Source organism: Oncorhynchus kisutch, linkage group LG28 (assembly GCF_002021735.2).
Source record: "Oncorhynchus kisutch isolate 150728-3 linkage group LG28, Okis_V2, whole genome shotgun sequence".
Classification (NCBI taxonomy): Eukaryota; Metazoa; Chordata; class Actinopteri; order Salmoniformes; family Salmonidae; genus Oncorhynchus; species Oncorhynchus kisutch.
In genome coordinates, this window is record NC_034201.2 from 39,048,800 (window position 1) to 39,069,371 (window position 20,572).

The 20,572-nt window shown below is 44.4% G+C and overlaps 1 protein-coding gene across 1 annotated transcript in view; it reads right to left on the bottom strand.

Annotated features, from left to right (window-relative positions):
- Positions 1-20,572, bottom strand: part of LOC109873378 (serine/threonine-protein kinase 32A) — an 85,698-nt gene that overhangs the window by 13,224 nt on the left and 51,902 nt on the right. The window contains exons 6-11 of the mRNA XM_031808329.1: positions 19,975-20,012; positions 14,133-14,222; positions 13,317-13,420; positions 12,358-12,474; positions 11,661-11,786; positions 10,261-10,389 (exon numbers count right to left, since the gene is read on the bottom strand). Of these exons, the coding sequence (XP_031664189.1) occupies positions 10,261-10,389; positions 11,661-11,786; positions 12,358-12,474; positions 13,317-13,420; positions 14,133-14,222; positions 19,975-20,012 (604 nt within the window). The remainder of the gene's footprint in view (positions 1-10,260; positions 10,390-11,660; positions 11,787-12,357; positions 12,475-13,316; positions 13,421-14,132; positions 14,223-19,974; positions 20,013-20,572) is intronic.

The window sequence follows — 20,572 nt, forward strand, 5'->3', positions numbered from 1 at the left end:
ATTGAGAGCATCCTGTCGGGCTGTATCACCGCCTGTAGCTCCGCCCACAACCGTAACGCTCTCCAGAGGGTACTGAGGTCTGCACAATGCATCACCGGGGGCAAACTACCTGCCCTCCAGGACACCTACACAGAGAACAGTCTATGACTATGGTGGCTGGAGCCTTTGACAATTTTTAGGGCCTTCCTCTGACAACGCCTGGTATAGAGGTCCTGGATGGCAGGAAGCTTGGCCCCAGTCATGTACTGGGCCATTTGCATTACCCTCTATAGCACTTTGCAGTTGGAGGCCGAGCAGTTGCCATACTAGGCAGTGATGCAGGATGAGGATCTGAGGACCCATGCCAAATCTTTTCAGTCTCCTGAGGGGGAATAGGTTTTGTCGTGCCCTCTTCACGACTGTCTTGGTGTGCTTGGACCATGTTAGTTTGTTGGTGATGTGGACACCAAGGAACTTGAAGCTCTTAACCTTCTCCACTGCAACCCCATCGATGAGAATGGGGGCATGCTCGGCCCTTTTTTTCCTGTAGTCTACAATCATCTCCTTTGTCTTGATCATGTTGAGGGAGAGGTTGTTGTCCTGACACCACACAGCCAGATCACTTACCTCCTCCCTATAGGCTTGCTCGTCGTTGTCGGTGATCAGGCCTACCACTGTTGTGTCATCGGCAAATTGAATGATGGTGTTGGAGTCGTGCCGTGCAGTCATGAGTGAACAGGGAGTACAGGTGGGGGCTGAGCACGCACCCCCGAGGGGCCTCTGTGTTGAGGATAAGCATGACGGATGTGTTGTTACCTACTCTTACCAACTGGGGGCGGCCCATCAGGAATTGCAGGATCCAGTTGCAGAGGGAGGTGTTTAGTCCCAGGGTCCTTAGCTTAGTGATGAGCTTTAAGGGCCTATGGTGTTGAACGCTGAGCTGTAGTCAATGAATAGCTTTCTCACATAGGTGTTCCTTTTGTTCAGGTGGGAAAGGGCAGTGTGGAGGGCAGTAGAGATTGCATCATCTGTGGATCTGTAGGGGCGGTATGCAAATTGGAGTGGGTCTAGGATTTCTGGGAGGATGGTGTTGATGTGAATCATGACCAGCCTTTCAAAGCACTTCATGGCTACAGACGTGAGTGCTACGGGTCGGTCGTCATTTAGGCAGGTTACCTTAGTGTTCTTGGTCATAGGCACTGTGGTGGTCTGCTTAAAACATGTTGGTATTACAGGCTCAGACAGGGAGAGGTTGAAAATGTCAGTGAAGACACTTGCCAGATGGTCAGCGCATGCTCACAGTACACTTCCTGGTAATCCGTCTAGCCCTGCGGCCATGTGAATGTTGACCTGTTTAAAGGTCTTACTCTCATCGGCTCCGGAGAGTGTGATCACACAGTCTTCTGGTAAAGCTGGTGCTCTCATGCATGATTCAGTGTTATTTGCATAGCGGGATTTCTTAGAAGCTTCCGGGTTAGAGTTCCGCACCTCTCTACTCATGTTTAGTTCAGTGTGGATGCTAGTCCGTGGTGAGTTATCGCAGTCCTGATGTCTAGAAGTTAATTTCGGTCCAAAGAGACGGTAGCGGCAAAATTATGTACAAAATAAGTAAAAAAATAAGTTACAAACAACGCAAATAAACAAACAAAAAAACACAATCGGTGGGAGAACGTAAAACGTCTGCCTTCTTCCAAGTCATGTTGAGTCCCAAGAAATCAACTGCAACTGCTCCAGAGGGTAGAGGTCTGCACAACGCATCACCGGGGGCAAACTACCTGCCCTCCAGGACACCTACACCACCCGATGTCACAGGAAGGCCATAAAGATCATCAACAACAACAACCACCTGAGCCACTGCCTGTTCACCCCGCTATCATCCAGAAGGCGAGGTCAGTACAGGTGCATCAAAGCTGGGACCGAGAGACTGAAAAACAGCTTCTATCTCAAGGCCATCAGACTGTTAAACAGCCACCACTAACATTGAGTGGCTGCTGCCAACATACTGACTCAACTCCAGCCACTTTAATAATGGAAATGGATGGGAATTGATGTAAAAATGTATCACTAGCCACTTTAAACAATGCCACTTGAATGCCACTAGAAGCCCAAGCATTTCGCCACACTCGCATTAACATCTGCTAACCATGTGTATTTGACAAATAAAATAGGATTTGATTTGATTTGAAAATGTATCACCATACAGCAGCATACTGTTCCTTAACATGAACAGCTTTATTTAGCTGTAAAAATACAGTAACATGTTTTAGATTTACTATATTTTCACCGCAACTAGACAAAAACCTCCAGGGGACCATGGCACAACGTTTAAAAATCTTTCTTGACGACGTCCCTTTAACAAACCGGGAACAAGACAAAACCTGCAGGGAATCATGATTGTTTAAATTAAATTAATATACAATTAATTATGTCTTGTACAGTAAAATATTATCACATTAATGTGACATAAAATCACGTGACCACAAGATCAAATGTGAAACACGTGATCACGTGAAATTCATGTGGTTTTTCCGTAAGGGTCATGCTTCTATTTTTCCAGATTTGTCCAGCACACTCTTTAAGCCATGAACCCAGTGAAGAACAGTCTGCATTGTGTCTTTCTGAAGCACTGCAAGATGAACCATGCTGAGATCCACTTGGGCTTCACCATAACAGTTGTCAGCTTTCATAAAACATGACTCAACTTGGGGCCAGGTCTGGCTTATTATTGCACATTGACTCTAGACATGTGATGCGTTAAGTAGCTCCTGTTGAGCCAAAACTGTCCCTCCACTCATGTGAATTCATGGGCACCTCTTCTTGGGTAAACAACATTTAAAAGCCCATTAAAGGCTGTTGTAACTCACTCACTCACACTGGGATGGCAACAGAGACAGTCCTCGGGTACTGAATAAATAAGGGAGAGTAGAGAGTAGAGATAAAAGGAGGAGGGAGGAGAGAGAAAGTTGGAGGGAGAGAGAAAAAGGAGGGAGAGAGAGAAAGGAGGAGGGAGAGAGAGAAAGGAGGGAGAGAGAGAAAGGAGGGAAGAGAGGGGGGAGGGAAAAGAGAGGAGAGAGAAAGGAGGAGGGAGAGAGAGAAAGAACTTACCGTGAAATGCTGAATAGAACAGGTGTAGTAGACCTTACAGTGAAATGCTGAATACAACAGGTGTAGTAGACCTTACAGTGAAATGCTGAATACAACAGGTGTAGTAGAACTTACAGTGAAATGCTGAATACAACAGGTGTAGTAGACCTTACAGTGAAATGCTGAATACAACAGGTGTAGTAGAACTTACAGTGAAATGCTGAATACAACAGGTGTAGTAGACCTTACAGTGAAATGCTGAATACAACAGGTGTAGTAGACCTTACAGTGAAATGCTGAATACAACAGGTGTAGTAGACCTTCATGTGAAATGCTGAATACAACAGGTGTAGTAGAACTTACAGTGAAATGCTGAATACAACAGGTGTAGTAGACCTTACAGTGAAATGCTGAATACAACAGGTGTAGTAGACCTTACAGTGAAATGCTGAATACAACAGGTGTAGTAGACCTTACAGTGAAATGCTGAATACAACAGGTGTAGTAGACCTTACAGTGAAATGCTGAATACAACAGGTGTAGCAGACCTTACAGTGAAATGCTGAATACAACAGGTGTAGCAGACCTTACAGTGAAATGCTGAATACAACAGGTGTAGCAGACCTTACAGTGAAATGCTGAATACAACAGGTGTAGCAGACCTTACAGTGAAATGCTGAATACAACAGGTGTAGCAGACCTTACAGTGAAATGCTGAATACAACAGGTGTAGCAGACCTTACAGTGAAATGCTGAATACAACAGGTGTAGCAGACCTTACAGTGAAATGCTGAATACAACAGGTGTAGCAGACCTTACAGTGAAATGCTGAATACAACAGGTGTAGTAGACCTTACCGTGAAATGCTGAATACAACAGGTGTAGTAGACCTTACCGTGAAATGCTGAATACAACAGGTGTAGTAGACCTTACAGTGAAATGCTGAATACAACAGGTGTAGTAGACCTTACAGTGAAATGCTGAATACAACAGGTGTAGTAGACCTTACCGTGAAATGCTGAATACAACAGGTGTAGTAGACCTTACCGTGAAATGCTGAATACAACAGGTGTAGTAGACCTTACAGTGAAATGCTGAATACAACAGGTGTAGTAGACCTTACAGTGAAATGCTGAATACAACAGGTGTAGCAGACCTTACAGTGAAATGCTGAATACAACAGGTGTAGTAGACCTTACAGTGAAATGCTGAATACAGCAGGTGTAGTAGACCTTACAGTGAAATGCTGAATACAACAGGTGTAGTAGACCTTACAGTGAAATGCTGAATACAACAGGTGTAGTAGACCTTACAGTGAAATGCTGAATACAACAGGTGTAGCAGACCTTACAGTGAAATGCTGAATACAACAGGTGTAGTAGACCTTACCGTGAAATGCTGAATACAACAGGTGTAGTAGACCTTACCGTGAAATGCTGAATACAACAGGTGTAGTAGACCTTACAGTGAAATGCTGAATACAACAGGTGTAGTAGACCTTACAGTGAAATGCTGAATACAACAGGTGTAGTAGACCTTACAGTGAAATGCTGAATAGAACAGGTGCAGTAGACCTTACAGTGAAATGCTGAATACAACAGGTGTAGCAGACCTTACAGTGAAATGCTGAATACAACAGGTGTAGCAGACCTTACAGTGAAATGCTGAATACAACAGGTGTAGCAGACCTTACAGTGAAATGCTGAATACAACAGGTGTAGCAGACCTTACAGTGAAATGCTGAATACAACAGGTGTAGCAGACCTTACAGTGAAATGCTGAATACAACAGGTGTAGTAGACCTTACCGTGAAATGCTGAATACAACAGGTGTAGTAGACCTTACCGTGAAATGCTGAATACAACAGGTGTAGTAGACCTTACAGTGAAATGCTGAATACAACAGGTGTAGTAGACCTTACAGTGAAATGCTGAATACAACAGGTGTAGTAGACCTTACAGTGAAATGCTGAATACAACAGGTGTAGTAGACCTTACAGTGAAATGCTGAATACAACAGGTGTAGCAGACCTTACAGTGAAATGCTGAATACAACAGGTGTAGTAGACCTTACCGTGAAATGCTGAATACAACAGGTGTAGTAGACCTTACCGTGAAATGCTGAATACAACAGGTGTAGTAGACCTTACCGTGAAATGCTGAATACAACAGGTGTAGTAGACCTTACCGTGAAATGCTGAATACAACAGGTGTAGTAGACCTTACAGTGAAATGCTGAATACAACAGGTGTAGTAGACCTTACAGTGAAATGCTGAATACAACAGGTGTAGTAGACCTTACAGTGAAATGCTGAATACAACAGGTGTAGTAGACCTTACAGTGAAATGCTGAATACAACAGGTGTAGTAGACCTTACAGTGAAATGCTGAATACAACAGGTGTAGCAGACCTTACAGTGAAATGCTGAATACAACAGGTGTAGTAGACCTCACAGTGAAATGCTGAATACAACAGGTGTAGTAGACCTTACCGTGAAATGCTGAATACAACAGGTGTAGTAGACCTTACCGTGAAATTCTGAATACAACAGGTGTAGTAGACCTTACAGTGAAATGCTGAATACAACAGGTGTAGTAGACCTTACAGTGAAATGCTGAATACAACAGGTGTAGTAGACCTTACAGTGAAATGCTGAATACAACAGGTGTAGTAGACCTTACAGTGAAATGCTGAATACAACAGGTGTAGTAGACCTTACAGTGAAATGCTGAATACAACAGGTGTAGTAGACCTTACAGTGAAATGCTGAATACAACAGGTGTAGTAGACCTTACAGTGAAATGCTGAATACAACAGGTGTAGTAGACCTTACAGTGAAATGCTGAATACAACAGGTGTAGTAGACCTTACAGTGAAATGCTGAATACAACAGGTGTAGCAGACCTTACAGTGAAATGCTGAATACAACAGGTGTAGCAGACCTTACAGTGAAATGCTGAATACAACAGGTGTAGTAGACCTCACAGTGAAATGCTGAATACAACAGGTGTAGTAGACCTTACAGTGAAATGCTGAATACAACAGGTGTAGCAGACCTTACAGTGAAATGCTGAATACAACAGGTGTAGTAGACCTCACAGTGAAATGCTGAATACAACAGGTGTAGTAGACCTTACCGTGAAATGCTGAATACAACAGGTGTAGTAGACCTTACCGTGAAATTCTGAATACAACAGGTGTAGTAGACCTTACAGTGAAATGCTGAATACAACAGGTGTAGTAGACCTTACAGTGAAATGCTGAATACAACAGGTGTAGTAGACCTTACAGTGAAATGCTGAATACAACAGGTGTAGTAGACCTTACAGTGAAATGCTGAATACAACAGGTGTAGTAGACCTTACAGTGAAATGCTGAATACAACAGGTGTAGTAGACCTTACAGTGAAATGCTGAATACAACAGGTGTAGTAGACCTTACAGTGAAATGCTGAATACAACAGGTGTAGTAGACCTTACAGTGAAATGCTGAATACAACAGGTGTAGTAGACCTTACAGTGAAATGCTGAATACAACAGGTGTAGCAGACCTTACAGTGAAATGCTGAATACAACAGGTGTAGCAGACCTTACAGTGAAATGCTGAATACAACAGGTGTAGTAGACCTCACAGTGAAATGCTGAATACAACAGGTGTAGTAGACCTTACAGTGAAATGCTGAATACAACAGGTGTAGTAGACCTTACAGTGAAATGCTGAATACAACAGGTGTAGTAGACCTTACAGTGAAATGCTGAATACAACAGGTGTAGTAGACCTTACAGTGAAATGCTGAATACAACAGGTGTAGTAGACCTTACAGTGAAATGCTGAATACAACAGGTGTAGTAGACCTTACAGTGAAATGCTGAATACAAACAGGTGTAGTAGACCTTACAGTGAAATGCTGAATACAACAGGTGTAGTAGACCTTACAGTGAAATGCTGAATACAACAGGTGTAGTAGACCTTACAGTGAAATGCTGAATACAACAGGTGTAGTAGACCTTACAGTGAAATGCTGAATACAACAGGTGTAGTAGACCTTACAGTGAAATGCTGAATACAACAGGTGTAGCAGACCTTACAGTGAAATGCTGAATACAACAGGTGTAGTAGACCTTACAGTGAAATGCTGAATACAACAGGTGTAGTAGACCTTACCGTGAAATGCTGAATACAACAGGTGTAGTAGACCTCACTGTGAAATGCTGAATACAACAGGTGTAGTAGACCTTACAGTGAAATGCTGAATACAACAGGTGTAGTAGACCTTACAGTGAAATGCTGAATACAACAGGTGTAGTAGACCTTACAGTGAAATGCTGAATACAACAGGTGTAGTAGACCTTACAGTGAAATGCTGAATACAACAGGTGTAGTAGACCTTACAGTGAAATGCTGAATACAACAGGTGTAGTAGACCTCACAGTGAAATGCTGAATACAGCAGGTGTAGCAGACCTTACAGTGAAATGCTGAATACAACAGGTGTAGCAGACCTTACAGTGAAATGCTGAATACAACAGGTGTAGTAGACCTTACAGTGAAATGCTGAATACAACAGGTGTAGTAGACCTTACAGTGAAATGCTGAATACAACAGGTGTAGTAGACCTTACAGTGAAATGCTGAATACAACAGGTGTAGTAGACCTTACAGTGAAATGCTGAATACAACAGGTGTAGTAGACCTTACAGTGAAATGCTGAATACAACAGGTGTAGTAGACCTTACAGTGAAATGCTGAATACAACAGGTGTAGTAGACCTTACAGTGAAATGCTGAATACAACAGGTGTAGTAGACCTTACAGTGAAATGCTGAATACAACAGGTGTAGCAGACCTTACAGTGAAATGCTGAATACAACAGGTGTAGGTAGACCTTACAGTGAAATGCTGAATACAACAGGTGTAGTAGACCTTACAGTGAAATGCTGAATACAACAGGTGTAGGTAGACCTTACAGTGAAATGCTGAATACAACAGGTGTAGTAGACCTTACAGTGAAATGCTGAATACAACAGGTGTAGTAGACCTTACAGTGAAATGCTGAATACAACAGGTGTAGCAGACCTTACAGTGAAATGCTGAATACAACAGGTGTAGGTAGACCTTACAGTGAAATGCTGAATACAACAGGTGTAGTAGACCTCACAGTGAAATGCTGAATACAACAGGTGTAGTAGACCTTACAGTGAAATGCTGAATACAACAGGTGTAGTAGACCTTACAGTGAAATGCTGAATACAACAGGTGTAGCAGACCTTACAGTGAAATGCTGAATACAACAGGTGTAGGTAGACCTTACAGTGAAATGCTGAATACAACAGGTGTAGCAGACCTTACAGTGAAATGCTTAATACAACAGGTGTAGCAGACCTTACAGTGAAATGCTGAATACAACAGGTGTAGGTAGACCTTACAGTGAAATGCTGAATACAACAGGTGTAGCAGACCTTACAGTGAAATGCTGAATACAACAGGTGTAGCAGACCTTACAGTGAAATGCTGAATACAACAGGTGTAGGTAGACCTTACAGTGAAATGCTGAATACAACAGGTGTAGTAGACCTTACAGTGAAATGCTGAATACAACAGGTGTAGTAGACCTTACAGTGAAATGCTGAATACAACAGGTGTAGTAGACCTTACAGTGAAATGCTGAATACAACAGGTGTAGTAGACCTTACAGTGAAATGCTGAATACAACAGGTGTAGTAGACCTTACAGTGAAATGCTGAATACAACAGGTGTAGTAGACCTTACCGTGAAATGCTGAATACAACAGGTGTAGCAGACCTTACAGTGAAATGCTGAATACAACAGGTGTAGCAGACCTTACAGTGAAATGCTGAATACAACAGGTGTAGCAGACCTTACAGTGAAATGCTGAATACAACAGGTGTAGGTAGACCTTACAGTGAAATGCTGAATACAACAGGTGTAGTAGACCTTACAGTGAAATGCTGAATACAACAGGTGTAGTAGACCTTACAGTGAAATGCTGAATACAACAGGTGTAGTAGACCTTACAGTGAAATGCTGAATACAACAGGTGTAGTAGACCTTACAGTGAAATGCTGAATACAACAGGTGTAGTAGACCTTACAGTGAAATGCTGAATACAACAGGTGTAGTAGACCTTACCGTGAAATGCTGAATACAACAGGTGTAGCAGACCTTACAGTGAAATGCTGAATACAACAGGTGTAGCAGACCTTACAGTGAAATGCTGAATACAACAGGTGTAGTAGACCTTACAGTGAAATGCTGAATACAACAGGTGTAGCAGACCTTACAGTGAAATGCTGAATACAACAGGTGTAGTAGACCTTACAGTGAAATTCTTACTTACAGGTGTAGTAGACCTTACAGTGAAATGCTGAATACAACAGGTGTAGTAGACCTTACAGTGAAATTCTTACTTACAGGCCCCTTAACCAACAATGCAGTTCAAAAAAATATGGATAAGAAATAAGAAATAAAAGGAGGGAGAGAGAGACAAGAAGAGGGAGGAAATAGAAAGGAGGGAGAGAGAGACAAGAAGAGGGAGGAAAGAGAAAGGAGGGAGGAGAGAAAAAAAGGAGAGAGGAGAGAGAAGAGGAGAAGAAGGGACAGGACAGGAGTAGAAGATCATGCTGACTGGTTGTTGGACTGTCTATCACGTCTGATAGAGCATCCACACAGTAGTGTTGGACTGCTGCCCATAAACGGAGGAGGACGCTTGATGAATGCCCACCTTTAATGAAATCACTGATGCCAACCTTTCCAGCTCTTTTTATTAACCATGTGTGTGTGTGTGTGTGTGTGTGTGTGTGTGTGTGTGTGTGTGTGTGTGTGTGTGTGTGTGTGTGTGTGTGTGTGTGTGTGTGTCTGACCCCCACCATCAGGCCTCTTTTACTGGGGGATCAAATGAACCTTTGTGTAAACACCCAGAGGACATGTGTGATTTATGTGAGAGAGTGAACAAGAGAACAAATAAAATCGAGAAAGAGAGTGATTGCATTCTTCTTCCCCCTCAACGTCCACGTTGGTCATTTACTCAGATGACAAATGTGCTTCTTTCATTACGCCACTCTGGTCAAACTAAAAGGCTACTTATCACCTGCCGCCGAGCCAAATGGACACACAGATGGTGACCTGTGGAATGGATGGAACCATTGAGAGGCATGTGTTTGTTGTTAGGGGAGGCTTTACCTGGGGGGACCCGTCAGAACCCTGCTCTCTGGTCTTCCTGGCTAGTCTCTTCTTCTTCTTGTGCAGCGGTTTAGACTCCAGAATCATCTCCTCCAACTCAAAGGTGGGGTCGCAGTTGAGCCTCCGCCTCTGGAAGAGGAACAGAGGATGACGCTTTTATTCTGGAGAGAGAGGCTGTCCATTCAGTCCATCGACCCTCCCCATTTCTCCTGACTGGCCCGATGTAGTGACCACAGGGAATTCACTCTATAATCAGACACCATTACAGGGAATTCACTCTATAATCAGACACCATTACAGGGAATTCACTCTATAATCAGACACCATTACAGGGAATTCACTCTATAATCAGACATCATTACAGGGAATTCACTCTATAATCAGACACCATTACAGGGAATTCACTCTATAATCAGACACCATTACAGGGAATTCACTCTATAATCAGACACCATTATAGGGAATCAGATCCTTCCATTTCCAGCTACTAACGTGTCCTAACAGATGTATTGTTAAAGAACAGAATTTGATGCACTTAAAAACATATTGTAACATATTGTACGAATGGAAGTTACTGTGTGTAGGCCAAAGAATCTCCCAGGACTGAATGGGATGTGTGAGATAACGAGCTGCAGTAGTTCTAGTCCTTGGGTTTGCCTGACTGCTTATATGGATGTATCAGGATTGGGCGAAGGCGGTACTTAAACTGCTTTGCTTCGAGTGCTTTGCACGTGTGCCCACAAGGGGGGGCTTTGGCTTTCCTTTTGCAAGGGTGGAGACTTGGCAAAATGCTGGAACTCTCAATTTCTAACATGTATAGGCTCAGAATTTAATTATGCAAGCTGACCAAATTACGCAAAATTTTACTTCAGGGTTAACCGAGATCATGCAGGACGTAACATATCATACGAAATGGATGACGTTATACACAATTGTGGACCACTTTTCGGGGACCCGTTTTGGCTCTTGAGCGCTACTTTCAAAACTATTGGCTGAAATTAAACAACACCTTTATAATGCATCTTTAACCGATGACTGACGCTAGTCTTATTATCAGTCTGAACCTGATAGAGACTGACTTGAAAGTAGTCTTCTTGAATCAAGCAGAAGATGCTCCGCTCCCTGGCACCAAATGTTACCATGCCAACGGAACAGCTTGACCTCCTGCATGGCATCTTATGACGCCACTACCTTGCATGCATAATTTTACCTGCCTGTCAAACACTTGCTCCCTAACACCTGAGGAGGTGCTGAGGCAGTGTGTGTGTGTGTGTGTGTGTGGGAGACTTGAGCTCTAATGACCAGTAACAGCCTTCTCAGACCAGCAGGGGGCCGTCTGGACGTGCTTGTCTGTCTGGGCTGTGGGAGCGTTGTGGGAGCGTTGTTGTGGTCTGACTCACGTTGGGGATGAAGCCGGGGGGAAGCTGTTTGTTGAGCACGGAGTCCCAGTTGACGTCAGACAGCAGGTCCAGTTCCTGTAGCTCAGCCAGGCAGGACACTCGCTGGTGCACGTCAATACACAGCAACTAGAGAAGAGTAAGAGGAGGTGCAGGAGGAGGAGAAGAGGAGTAGCAGGAGGCCGAGGAGATTACAGGAGGATGAGGAGCAGGAGAAAGAGGAGAGGACAGGAAGAAGAAACAGGAGGAAGAGGAGAGGACAGGAGTTGGGGAGAGGAACATTTCTGAGCTTTAAAGCAAGCACATCTGACACACACCACATGCACCACAGGAATGTAGATGAGGGGTGTGGTGGTAGGCTATGTGAGCACTGAGCTATGCAACAGTATGACTGCAGTGAAGAATGACCAACATAGAATCTGATCATTTACAGTAGCCTTGTAGGTTTACTATTATAACCAAAGGAGATGGCATCTATGACCCACAAATCAATCAGCATAGTATGTAATAACAATATTAGTCATTCAAGGAATATAGGGGTCAAATATAACTCTAGTTCAAGTAAACAAGGTCTTGGTCCAGAGGTCACCAATTTTCAATAAGATACAGTATAATAACAATGTATGATTCGTTCAGGGAATGTAGGGGTTACATTTAAGGTCACCAGGCACCTATAGTAAGTCTGTAGATCTTTCTGTACCTTTCTGAGCAGAGACTTGATCTCCAGAGACCAGGCCATGGGGTAGCTGGGGTTGACCTTGTGGAACATCTGGAGGATCTCATTGGCCGGCATGCTGGAACGCATGATGTACGGCCTCTGGAGGACCAGAACGTAGCATTATTATCCCACAGAGGTTGTCGAGGTCACCCGGTCCTCATACATACAGATATACATGCAGAAGTCCATCAAACTGCCTGAAGAGAAAAGTCTAAATGTGGGTTTCCAGGTCTAGTAGTAGACCAGAACAGATCAGCCTTATGCTCTGTTCTCTCTCTCTCTCTCAGGGGAGAGACCATTTTCCTGTGTTTTGGATAGATGATGGGTGGGGCTGTGACGGTGATTGATGTGTGGTGCTTTAGGGACACCAGGGCTCGCTGCCACTGATAGTCAAGCACAACAGGGCCCGAGGAGAGCTGGGGAGACGGGCTCAAAGTCCAGCAGGGCCTGAGGAGAGCTGGGGAGACGGGGCTCAAAGTCCAGCAGGGCCTGAGGAGAGCTGGGGAGACGGGGCTCAAAGTCCAGCAGGGCCTGAGGAGAGAGGGCTCAGAGGGCTGCTATACAGCCTGATCCTGTCAAGTACCCAGCAGGGGCTTAGTGGTAGTCCCTCCCCTACCTGTCTTTTCCTCTCTTAACTAAATAAATGCACCAGGGTAACCATAGCCTGGTCCCTGATCTGTTGGCAAAACAACACAAATGGACCTAGGACCAGGCTAGGGTAATCACACCCCCATCTGAACAGTGAAGCTGGGCTAGACGGCTATTTTATTTCCATGGTTATATTAAGGGGTCACCTCAAGGGCGGGCTCAGAGAGAAAGGTGTTGTTACAGTCCCTTCTTCTCTTACTTAAAGGGCTATTCTAGGAGCAGGAAAATCATGTATTGTAGGTTTTAGGATGCGTTATTCACAGGCCGGGATGTGCTGAACTGTGTTTCTGTACCTGTCCTCGCAGCAGCTCGTAGGCAGTGACACCCAGAGACCACCAGTCCACAGAGAAGGAGTAGCCAGGATGTGTCCCCTCGTGTGGCTGAAACAGCTCCGGGGCTGGGGAGGGAGGAGGGGAGAGACAGATGGAGGGAGAGAGAGCGAGAGAGAGAGTGGCCAAACAGCTGTTATTATTACACAACAAGGCTGGAGACTGAATTAGTGGTAGTACTGATAAAACAAACTTTCAAATGGAACCCATCAAAACTGCTACTAACAGCTTACATAAAACTGCCATAGAACTGAGCATTTCGAAGCCCACCCTGTAAATAGGACTCAGGTCCTTCAGACAACTAAATTCATCTTCCTGGAGAGCCCCACTATCTGAAAACTTGGAATATGAAATATTGAATTATAGATCATCTGGACCCAAATGGTCAAGAGTCATTTTTAAACATCCTCTCCTCCTCCATCCCTCCAGCCTATATCTCATCTGTTCCCTCCTGCTTTCTCTGCGTCAGTCCCACTTAACTGGTCCATCAGTCACGCCTCTTAATCATGTTGGACGAGACTCACCGGTCGCTGAGGACCCAGGGTCAATGAACTCCACATTCTAATCCGTCTGTAATTCTATTACTTTGCATCGAAACCCCCAGAGCAGAAGGAACAATATTGATCCTGTCTGAGAAGAAGAACATCTAAGGAACATGAGCATCCACATTGGAAGGGAGGTAGATATAGTTCCTCTGGAACTAGGAAGATGCAGTACTGTAGCATTGAGCTGTGTCATCATTCCATTAGCTCAGTGGTATAAGTTAGTGTAGTTATTTACCCATGTATGGTTTTGTCCCTGCGATAGATGTGGCTCTTAGATCGTCTTTGACGATGGCAGCGATGTTGAAGTCTGTCAGGTGACAATGTCCTGTAGAACAGAAACCGGGGTGAAAAAAAGTTATATTCGATATTCTCAGTTACAATTGATTTGAAACAAGGTTTATAGGCAGCCTCCTTAAGGTGGCATACAGGTATCAAGCTAACTAAAACTGTCTGTACCTTGGCCTATTTTGCTGGGTGGGAGCCTGAGTGATTCAGGCATTTATTAATAGGGCATTCTGTGTGTTCGAACCCAGAGTTCATTCTGGCTGCATTCATAATGTGGACGCTGATGCTGCGTGGTAATGATTTGGTTGGGGGTGAAACGGTGTGGCTCCATCAGGTTGCAGAGGGAATAGCAGCCTCAGTGCCTGCTGCCAAAGTCATCGGCTCACCTTGCTGTCTTTAATCTTTACTGTCTTAAAAAAGATTCTGTGTGTGTGTGTGTGTGTGTGTGTGTGTGTGTGTGTGTGTGTGTGTGTGTGTGTGTGTGTGTGTGTGACCTGAAGCTTTTGCCATACACAGTGACTGAACATCTGACTTTATTAGGGTGTGTGTGTGTGTTTTATTGAGCAAAGAAATGTTTTGGTTGATGGGTGATGGGTGACCCCTCTGGTGTATACCAACTAACCCCTCTGGTGTATACCAACCCCTCTGGTGTATACCAACTAACCCCTCTGGTGTATACCAACTAACCCCTCTGGTGTATACCAACTAACCCCCTCTGGTGTATACCAACTAACCCCTCTGGTGTATACCAACCCCTCTGGTGTATACCAACCCCTCTGGTGTATACCAACTAACCCCCTCTGGTGTACACCAACCCCTCTGGTGAACACCAACCCCTCTGGTGTACACCAACCCCTCTGGTGTATACCAACCCCTCTGGTGTACACCAACCCCTCTGGTGTATACCAACCCCTCTGGTGTATACCAACCCCTCTGGTGTATACCAACCCCTCTGGTGTATACCAACCCCTCTGGTGAACACCAACCCCTCTGGTGTATACCAACCCCTCTGATGTATACCAACCCCTCTGGTGTACACCAACCCCTCTGGTGTATACCAACCCCTCTGGTGTATACCAACCCCTCTGGTGTACACCAACCCCATCTGGTGTATACCAACCCCTCTGGTGTATACCAACCCCTCTGGTGTACACCAACCCATCTGGTGTACACCAACCCCTCTGGTGTATACCAACTAACCCCTCTGGTGTATACCAACTAACCCCTCTGGTGTATACCAACTAACCCCTCTGGTGTATACCAACCCCTCTGGTGTATACCAACTAACCCCCTCTGGTGTATACCAACCCCTCTGGTGTATACCAACTAACCCCCTCTGGTGTATTCCAACCTCTCTGGTGTATACCAACTAACCCCCCATTGGTGTATACCAACCCCTCTGGTGTATACCAACTAACCCCCTCTGGTGTATACCAACCCCTCTGGTGTATACCAACTAACCCCCTCTAGTGTATACCAACCCCTCTGGTGTATACCAACCCCTCTGGTGTATTCCAACCCCTCTGGTGTATTACAACCCCTATGGTGTATGCCAACTAACCCCTCTGGTGTATTCCAACCCCTCTGGTGTATACCAACTAACCCCCTCTGGTGTATACCAACCCCTCTGGTGTATACCAACTAACCCCCTCTGGTGTATACCAACTAACCCCCTCTGGTGTATACCAACCCCTCTGGTGTACACCAACCCCTCTGGTGTATACCAACCCCTCTGGTGTATACCAACCCCTCTGGTGTATACCAACTAACCCCCTCTGGTGTATACCAACCCCTCGGGTGTATACCAACTAACCCCTCTGGTGTATACCAACCCCTCTGGTGTATTCCAAAACCAGTATACTAGATTGTAGTGATGCCCAATGTGGATTAATTCATGATAATACTCTCTTCCAGGAGAGGAAAATAGGATTCCATGGGCTCTCTCTCTCTCTCTCCCTCTGTGTGTTTGTGTGTGTGTGTGTGTGTGTGTGTGTGTGTGTATGTGTTTAGCACAAAATGTTGACCAACTATGACAGTGATGACAGTGAGTTTCACCTGGCTCTCTCATGGTTTCTCTCTGCTGTGGACCCTATGCAGCCTTAGGCAATGAGGAGGTGGAAATATATTGTGTGATTCTGCTGTGTCCTTAACTTCACTATAGTGTATGACAGGTGTGTGTGTGTGAGTGCGTGCGTGTGTGCGCGTGTGTGTGTTTATGTGTGTGTGTGTGTGAGAGTGATTGCATGTGGTTTGTAAGTATACTCCCTCACTTGAACGAACACGCTTTGTGTTTGTCTGTTTTTGTCTGAGTGGGAAAGGCCTTCAGGATCACACACGCCTGGGAGCAAAGATCCAGCAGAGTAGCCCAGACAACTATCTCCCTCAGCTCAATGACACAGCCTGAGGTCTTGACATTTAGCATCTTCATCGTCCCTGTGCGTGACTTAATTGTTTTGCTGAAATAAATGCTATTCCCATTGGTTAGGGGCACAGGGTGTAAAGATTGGTACACTCTTCTAGGAATCAGTGATCTTTGAAAACCCTGCATAACTTCCTCCTGGGGATGCCCTTTGACCAGTGATATGTTTCAAAGTTCAGTCTGGAAACATTAAACGTCTAGGTAGTCCTGTTGGTTAAGGGCTTGTAAGTATAAGTATTTCACTGTAAAGTCTATACCTGTTATATTCGGTGCATGTGACAAATAACATGTGATTTGATAGTAAAACACAGGCTGAGCTTGGCTGGGCTCCTGTGTAAAGGGAAATTGTGTTCCAGGAGAACAGATCTGTGGAGTGGGTCCTGAAGATACATATCAGACATCTTGTTGGCAGGCTATGATCATCAAGGGACAGGAGCCGGTAATGTCTGGATAAAGAGCACTGGCAGAGCAGGATAAATAAATAACATTGAGGTGAATAACATCTCAGGTCCTGAGGGTCAAATGACTGAGACAAAGAGAGAGACAGGCTCTATTTCTCTTTATTATCTCAGTCTTTCTCTCTCTCTCTCTCTCTCTCTCTCTCTCTCTCTCTCTCTCTCTCTCTCTCTCTCTCTCTCAGTTTCTTTCTCCATATATCTCAGTTTCTCTCTACCTCAGTTTCTCTCTCCATATATCTCAGTTTCTCTCTATCTCAGTTTCTCTCTCCATATATCTCAGTTTCTCTCTCCATATATCTGTTTCTCTCTCTCTCTCTATCTCCGTTTCTCTCTCTCTATCTGTTTATCTCTCTCTCTATCTCAGTTTCTCTCTCTCTATCTCAGTTTATCTCTCTCTCTATCTCAGTTTCTCTTTCTCTCTATCTGTTTATCTCTCTCTATCTCAGTTTCTCTCTCTCTATCTCAGTTTATCTCTCTCTATCTCAGTTTATCTCTCTCTCTATCTCAGTTTCTCTCTCTCTCTATCTCAGTTTCTCTCTCTCTATCTCAGTTTATCTCTCTCTCTATCTCAGTTTCTCTTTCTCTCTATCTGTTTCTCTCTCTCTATCTCAGTTTCTCTCTCTCTATCTCAGTTTCTCTCTCTCTCTATCTCAGTTTCTCTCTCTCTCTATCTCAGTTTCTCTCTCTATCTGTTTATCTCTCTCTCTATCTCAGTTTCTCTCTCTCTCTCTCTCTCTATCTCAGTTTCTCTCTCTCTCTATCTCAGTTTCTCTCTCTCTATCTCAGTTTATCTCTCTCTCTATCTCAGTTTCTCTTTCTCTCTATCTGTTTCTCTCTCTCTATCTCAGTTTCTCTCTCTCTACCTCAGTTTCTCTCTCACTCTATCTCAGTTTCTCTCTCTCTCTATCTCAGTTTCTCTCTCTATCTGTTTATCTCTCTCTCTATCTCAGTTTCTCTCTCTCTCTCTATCTCAGTTTCTCTCTCTCTCTATCTCAGTTTCTCTCTCTCTCTATCTCAGTTTATCTCTCTCTCTATCTGTTTATCTCTCTCTCTATCTGTTTCTCTCTCTCTATCTCAGTTTCTCTCTCTCTCTCTCAGTTTCTCTCTCTCTCTATCTGTTTATCTCTCTCTCTATCTGTTTATCTCTCTCTCTATCTCAGTTTCTCTCTCTCTCTCTCTCTCTCTCTCTCTCTCTCTCTATCTCAGTTTCTCTCTCTCTCTATCTCAGTTTCTCTCTCTCTCTATCTCAGTTTCTCTCTCTCTCTATCTCAGTTTCTCTCTCTCTCTATCTGTTTATCTCTCTCTCTATCTGTTTATCTCTCTCTCTATCTCAGTTTCTCTCTCTCTCTCTCTCTCTCTCTCTCTATCTCAGTTTCTCTCTCTCTCTCTCTCTCTCTCTATCTCAGTTTCTCTCTCTCTCTATCTGTTTATCTCTCTCTCTATCTGTTTATCTCTCTCTCTATCTCAGTTTCTCTCTCTCTCTCTCTCTCTCTCTCTCTCTATCTCAGTTTCTCTCTCTCTCTCTCTCTCTCTCTCTCTCTCTCTATCTCAGTTTCTCTCTCTCTCTCTCTCTCTATCTCAGTTTCTCTCTCTCTCTCTCTCTCTCTCTCTCTCTCTCTCTCTCTCTATCTCAGTTTCTTTCTCTCTCTTGCTCTTTCTTTTTTTCTCCCCCACTCTCTCTCTCTCTCTCTCTTCCTGTTTATTTACAGGCACAGTTGTGGTGCCAGAAGGAAAGCCATGCCATAACCTTCCGGCCCAACCCCCCGGCCCCTGACCAGCTGCCCAATACCCTCCAAGGGCTTAATAGGAGGTTCAAAGAGATAGAGAGAGAGAGAGAGAGAGAGAGAGAGAGAGAGAGAGAGTGTATTTTTATGTGAGTAAGCGTGTGTGTGTGTGTGGAACGGTGTGTGTGTGTGTGTGTGTGTGTGTGTGTGTGGAACGGTGTGTGTGTGTGTGTGTGTGTGTGTGTGTGTGTGTGTGTGAGTGTGTGTGTGTGTGTGTGTGTGTGTGTGTGTGTGTGTGTGTGTGTGTGTGTGTGTGTGTGTGTGTGTGTGTGTGTGTGTGTGTGAAACGGTGTGTGTGTGTGTGTGCGTGAAACGGTGTGTGTGTGTGTGTGTGTGAAACGGTGTGTGTGTGTGTGTGTGAAACGGTGTGTGTGAAACAGTGTGTGTGTGTGTGTGTATGTGTGTGTGTGTGAAACGGTGTGTGTGTGTGTGTGTGTGGAGCAGTGGTTCATAACATTCAGTGCATTAATATTCCTCCCCTTCAGAATACTGATGAATGATTACACAGTTTACACTTTCTGCCTGGACAGCTTCTGCTTTGTTTCTCTGACAGCACCTGTTAGTGTGTGTGAAACGGTGTGTGTGAAACGGTGTGTGTGTGTGTGTGTATGTGTGTGTGTGTGAAACGGTGTGTGTGTGTGTGTGTGTGTGTGTGGAGCAGTGGTTCATAACATTCAGTGCATTAATATTCCTCCCCTTCAGAATACTGATGAATGATTACACAGTTTACACTTTCTGCCTGGACAGCTTCTGCTTTGTTTCTCTGACAGCACCTGTTAGTGTGTGTGTGTGTGTGTGTGTGTGTGTTGTGTGTGTATGCACTATTTGTGGCTGCATAATGTTAGCGCCACCGCTAAAAGCTAAACTCATCTTTCATTAATTCCGTGGAGGTCATTCCTTACACAGCATTGATGGAAAAACACATCACATGTTACTGTGGGATGATGATGCTGAGGCTTTAGCTTCCGTGCCTCCCTTCTCTCCCTCACACATAACTTGTCCCATGTTTCACATTCAACTTATGTCAACTGTAGATGTGACACATTTTCGACACAAATCAGAATAACACTTCCCTTACGTTCCGATGTCACAAAGTCAAACACAACGTTATGTAAACTGTAGCCGTCTTACCGTATTCGTCCAGCAGAATGTTGTCAGGTTTGATGTCTCTGGAAATTCACACACACACACACACACACACACACACACACACACACACACACACACACACACACACACACACACACACACACACACACACACACACACACACACACACACACACACACAGAGAGAGAGAGAGAGAGAGAGAGAGAGAGAGAGAGAGAGAAACACAGCATCATTAGGGTCACTGACCAGCCCCATCCCCATGATGATGCTGAGAATCACTACAGTCTCTCTGTAGTGAAAAAAAACAACACAAAACTCAATGCCATGTCAAGTTCCGTCCTTAGTTAAAGGGAGGCCTTGCCAAAAAGAACAATATCAACCCATAAGCTACACACACAGAAATGTACAGTGTGTCGAACACAGTATTATCACAACCAATAATGCCCCTGTGTCTTTAAATTGGACTGACAGGAAGTGTGCTTTTCCAGCCAAACACAGTTTAAGTCCCAAATAGCTTGCTATTCCCTTTAGTGCACTACTGTTGATGATAGGGCTCTGTAGTGCACTCTACATGGACGGAGTAGGGTGCCATTTGGAATGCAACCTCATTCCGTGGGCC